Below are 6,000 nucleotides of genomic sequence, written 5' to 3' on the forward strand. Positions count from 1 at the left end.
GTCCGTCTAATCAAAGCTATGGTTTTCCCAGTAGTAATGTATGGCTGTGAGAGCTGGACTATAAGGAAGGCTGAGCACCGAAGAATTGATGCTTTCGAACTGTGGTGCTGGAGAAGACTCCTACGAGTCCCCTGGACTGCAAGGAGGTCAAATCAGTCCATCCTAAAGGAAATCAACCCTGAGTGCTCATTGGAAGGACAGATACTGAAGCTGAAGCTCAAATATTTTGGCCACCTAATGCGAAGAGAAAACTCTCTGGAAAAGACCCTGATGCTGGGAAAGACTGAAGGCAAAAGGAGAAGGGGATGACAGAGGATGAGATGGCTAGATAGCCTCACCGATGCAATGAATATGAACTTGAGCACACTCCAGGAGAGAGCGCAGGACAGGAAGGCCTGGCGTGCTATGGTCCATGGGGTCACGAAGAGTCGGACATGACTGAACGACTGAACAACAATGAGGCAGTAGTTGTAGTTGTAACATTACATTGGGAATATCTGCTGGGAGGACTGGAGAGGGTTGCTGAGGAGAATGTTAAGTATTATCAAGACCTTGAGCATCAAGTAAAACAATTGACCAGAGCTGAGGAAGTAGTATTTTATGGATTTGCGATGGGAGCCTGAGGGAAATGGCCTGCATGAAACTACCAAGTCTTGTCATCTTTTGGAGTTTTATCAGAAAGGCAGCAGTGGCTTACAAAACTCTTTGGTCGAAGTGTTATTCTATACTCGAGCCTGATAATGTATCTGTTTTGTGACAAATGAACTCGGAGTATTTTCTTTTCCATACTTGCTGCTGCTTCTGTCTGTCTATCTATCTGAATATTTTCATAATTTTATATGTTTTTAACCACTATTTTAAAATATTTTTTTAAAATAATAAAATCAGTTCCTAAATGTAAAATTATTTTTCTCTCTATAAGCAGGAAAATACCTCATGATGATTAATTCCCAGTGGGTGGCAGTTTCCATCTAAGCTACCCCAGGAGCATGCAACGTCTTATTAGAAATGGTTATGACCTTAAATGTGAGTGAATGGGCTACTGGGGTGCTGGTCACACCCCAACGACTCAAAATAGGCTCTGGTGTTTCATAACTAGCTTATGAGTAAAGAATAGACTGTACCTAATTCCCCACTATTATTAACACTGGGCCTGTTCAATCAATGCTACAAGGATCTGATCTGAGATCTACACAGGCATAGCCTGTCTGAATGAACCCTACGTATGTAAACTCATACGTGCATAAGCCAGAATCATATGGTCAATTTTTGGATTTTGTTTTGGCAGTCGACAGTGTGATTTTGGCCTACAGCAGAGGTGGTGCTTGTGTGCTGGTTCCACTGGTAGGCCTGGATCAGACCTCTGAGCCAGCCAACCAACCAACCAACCAACCGTTCATTTAGGAACTATGATTATTTTCATTCAAACTCAGAAAAGTACACCGTGCTTGCTTTCATTAATGAAAGGACAACATAAAGCATATGAAGGCTGAAAAAAATCAGGCTGGATATGCACATTACATTGACATGCCAAAAACTCCAGTACCAAAGAGACAATTTCATCATGCATGTCCTCACCCCCAGTAACATCTAGAGCAACTTAGTCATTTTAATATCACAATAGCATGCATTTACCTTCTCCTGCTGTGTTTCATTGTCTCTCACTGCTGGGGAAGGAAATGCAAAGCATTGTGGTACCTGGAAACAGATACGTTATTCTAGATGCTAGTACTCTTCCAGCTGCACTGGCTGCCAGTCCACATCTGGGACCGATCCAAAGTGCTGGTATTAACATTTAAAGCCCTAAATGGTTTGGGGCCAGGTTATCTGATGGATCACCTCCTCCAATATGTACCTGCCCAGACCCTAAGATCATTGTCAGTGGTCCTTCTCCTGGAGCCCCTGCCAAATGAAGTGAGGTGGGTTGCTACCAGGAAGACAGCCTTTTCTGCTGTGGCACCCTGGTTGTGGAATGAGCTCCCTAGAGAGGTTCACCTGATGCCTACGTTATGCTCTTTCCAGCGCCAGGTGAAGATCTTTTTATTTTCCCAGGAATTTTAGCATTCCAGTCTTTTAGCTCTGCTGTTTTAAATTTGTTACTGTATTTTAAATCTCTGCATTGCTGCTAAGTTTAATTCTGATTGTACTTTTATACTGTAATTTTAAGCTTTTATATTTTGTATTGCTTTTATGCTGTATTCTGGTCTTAATTTCTGTGAACCGCCTAGAGAGTTTTGGCTATTGGGTGGTATAGAAATGTAATAAATGAATTAATAAAATAGATGTTACAGAGGGATAGAGGGAAATTAGATGCTGTTTTCAGTAGCAGTTGCACATTTAATATAGCATGTAGTTCCGACCTCAGGTTAGAGATGAATGAGTCTGTCCGTTCCATTCAATTTCTCATTTTTCTGACCTTAGGTTCAGTTTTGCCCGATTCAGCATTTTTAAAAGTCCACACAAAAATTTGCATGCATCATCATGCACACTTTCCCCAAATGTACACATTTTTCAAGCTATTTTCCCAATAATGCTACATTTCCCTGTGTAATTTCCACTATTGTGCACATTTCAGTGCATAGTTCCCCACAGCGTAAGGGTTTTTGTGTGCACTTCCCCTCACGTTTGCATTTGAGAACTGTAGTGCTAAATTCAGTAAAGTGCAAATTTTTGTGCTCAACTCTGTTCTGGGTGGCTCATTGGTTCAGCAGGTGTAAATCTGGTAAATTTGCATAAAAATCCAGACAGAACAGATTTCTCACCCATCCTTATTTCAAATTTCATCCAAATTTCTCACCCATCCAACAAATTTCTCACCCATCCTTATTTCAAATTTCATCCAAATTTCTCACCCATCCAACAAATCTCTCACCCATCCTTATTTCAAATTTCATCCAAATTTCTCACCCATCCAACAAATCTCTCACCCATTTCTCACCAGGCTACCTTGTCACAAATTTCCTGCATTCATTCTTGAGGAAATAAGGAGCAACTCTAGTGAACTAGGAAGTCCTTTGATGAAGCCCTGGTCTTAAAAATCTGCTGGCTATTTTTTTTTTATTTTGGTTTACCATCAACCTTGGCCATAGACACTTGTGCCACTGCAACCTCTGTGTCTCTACCTAATCCCTCTGTATCAATATGACCAGTCTGTATTCTGACACTGAAGCAGTTCTTATAAAGACTGTTTGAGATTTTATAATGGTGACATCAATTACCATTGATAATTGCTAGTGCTGATCTTTATGAAAAAGGCAAATCATTGACAGCCTCTCAAAACAGACATTATTCACAGTTCAAAGTGAGACTAGTTGGACATTCTCATGAACTGAAATAAATTAGATGTCCACAAATACACTGCCAGAAGGAAAATGGAGCAGAAAACCTGTGTGGTGCCACCTCTCCCTCTTTTTTCAAATCTCTCCTCAAAACTCACCTCCTCAGAACCAAAACTAAGCCTTAGCATGTAAATTTTGTTTGCATATATCAATCCTGCCACCTTTGCTTCTCCCAGCTATTAGATCCTCATGGGAGTGCATTATTTGTATGTGTGTGGCTAATGCTACTCTGTGAAGTGCCATCAGAGGCACTATAGAAATAACAAATAAATAACATTTTATGTACCATATATACATTTTTGTTTAATGTAAGCAACACTCTAATACCCCATCCCATGTTGAGCTGCTTACCTTTCCCACGTACAAAGGGTCAGTCCCAGTGTATTCTTCCAAAACAAAGAATTGGTTCCACACCCAGCTCCTCTTCATTCGCTGATGAAGAAGCAAGCTGTCTGAAAGGCTATCTCCTTGGTCTTTGCTGGATGGTCTGGTGCTCCCAGATAATACAATTGTAATGAGGTTCATCATTAAGCAAAAACTTAAGGATATACTGCATCCAAGCCACTTCGTCGTACTGTCCATTCTGCATGAAGTCCGCATTGCCATGCTAGGGTAGTTTTCAGACTTAGAGCTGGTCCTTCAAAGAATCCAATAGGTAGGCCTTTGGAACTTCCAAGAGCAGCTTTTCAGTGATATGAAACCAACCACGTTAGGGACAATGGTCTCCTGTAAAGTTAAAGAAAATCTACAGTTCAAGTTTCTAACAAGGAACTCTGACTATAGTTCTTTTTCTTTCTTTTTTTTAAAAGAAAGCTGTGTCATGGAGTGTTTGATCTCCCTCATAAAAATTTGATAACAAGGTTCCATATAAAGGAAGACTCTTTGCTTAAAACTTGCAGTACTACATTCTTAAATGAAGGTAATGATTGAATAGCTAGAAAGGAAGACTGCTACTTTGCTAAGACCGCTGCCAGATTTCACTATATTATTGACTGACTTGAGTTAACAGGACGTGTGTGTGTGTGTGTGTGTGTGTGTGTGTATTTATGAACAAATGCTTTTGATAATATTTAGAAAGAGGATCTGCATCATAAAAATTATAATATATAACTAATGTCCCTGTACTGATTTGGGTCTCCTCTGCTTTTTCTACTTCTGCAAAATTCTCCCTGTCACCTCACATGCATATACATGCATGTGGATATTACTGAGACATTGCAATACTTTGATTTAATTTTAGCAGCTGTAAATTATTTCTGACTTTATTCTCTTATTGCCCAACCTTTGGCTGCTTCAAGCCAGACTTCACACCCTGCTGCCTGCTCTCTGAGGAACTGGCCACCGCAGCTAATGTGACATTTCTAGAATTTTGAATGGTCAGTTAATCATTATATCATCGACAAAAGGTCTTAGAATGCTGATAGTCACATGCTATTGTGGCATATGCCTCAGTGAGTCAAGCTAACAAATTTTTCCTCCTTGAGCCTGAAAGACTAATTTGGGCCAAAGAATGCTGACCTCCAGCAGAGGACACTTTCTCATCAGTCAAAGATCTTTTGTTGTCATGAAGTTAGATTAGCTGGTGACCTCTCTCCAGGCCTTGCTTTGTAGCAGCCTTTTCTCTCACTGTTTTGCTCGGTTTAATGAGGTGGCACTGCAGTTCGCTACTCTGTCAATGCAGTTAAAGAACATCCTCCATGTGCTTAATTTCTAGAGGGGTAGCTGTGTTAGCTTGTGGCAGCAAAAAGAATGAAGAGCCTTGTGACACCTTAAAGACTAACCAGTTTATTCTAGCATAAGCTTTCGTGGACACTGTCCACTTCAGTGTCCTCAAAAGTTTATTCTAGAATAAATTTATTAGTCATTAAGGTGCCAGAAGACGCTTTGTACTTAATGTGTGCTTAATGTTCCAGATGTTCTTTTGGGGTAGGAGGAAAAATGTTGTTTGCATGGTTTTTGGCAAAGTGCATTCTTTAGAAAGTTTAATATTGATCTTATTAAAAAGTCTTAAAAGTCTACTAAGATTTCACTCTACCTGCTGTTGTGAAATTTGATTTGACTACCCACTGAATTGTTTTATCTAAAGAAGTTGATAAAAAAAAAAAAACAGCAGGTGATGCCAGCCCCATCATGCTCATAACAGAAACCTCTAAAGAACCAAAACCTATTAAGAAATGATTATGCTATACAGAAAAAAGCACACATGTTTAAACACAATTGGAAACTTATGAACATCCATAGACTTTAGGTGTCAGGAGACAGATGTTTGCAGGGAGACCAGATACTGCCTTTTCCCTAAAGTGACAGCCACATCCAATGAATAGGGAAAAATTGATTGCAATCAGTACTGAACATGGCTGAATTTGTTTTACAAAGGGGAGTAATTTCAGAACTAGTAAATACAGCTTGCATTCTACAAACACAAACATATTCCTGGATGCCACCTGGAATCCTTCTTCTCCCCTTCAATGTAAGGCTCAAACTAAGCGTTCTCTCTAGCCTGCATTATGGGGTGATATGTGCTAGTTTTCTTTACTTCTGTGTAACTGTGCATAGCCCTGATTCAGATTGGGACCACAGTGCTCCAGGAAGCGGGAGGTAAACCTTTCCACCCCACCTGGGTTTTTTTTTAAATGCCACTCGACCACTGGGGGTGGGGGTT

The 6,000-nt window shown here is 40.2% G+C and overlaps 1 protein-coding gene across 1 annotated transcript in view; it reads right to left on the reverse strand.

Moving 5' to 3' along the window:
- Positions 1–3,944, reverse strand: part of CDH20 (cadherin 20) — an 85,025-nt gene extending 81,081 nt beyond the window's left edge. The window contains exon 1 of the mRNA XM_084850546.1: positions 3,690–3,944. Coding sequence (XP_084706672.1) covers positions 3,690–3,944 — 255 coding nt within the window. The remainder of the gene's footprint in view (positions 1–3,689) is intronic.
- Positions 3,945–6,000: the final 2,056 nt, after the last annotated feature.

The sequence above is a fragment of the Heloderma suspectum genome, chromosome 4, assembly GCF_057233095.1.
Source record: "Heloderma suspectum isolate Gila_16-S chromosome 4, 16-S_ref, whole genome shotgun sequence".
Classification (NCBI taxonomy): domain Eukaryota; kingdom Metazoa; phylum Chordata; class Lepidosauria; order Squamata; family Helodermatidae; genus Heloderma; species Heloderma suspectum.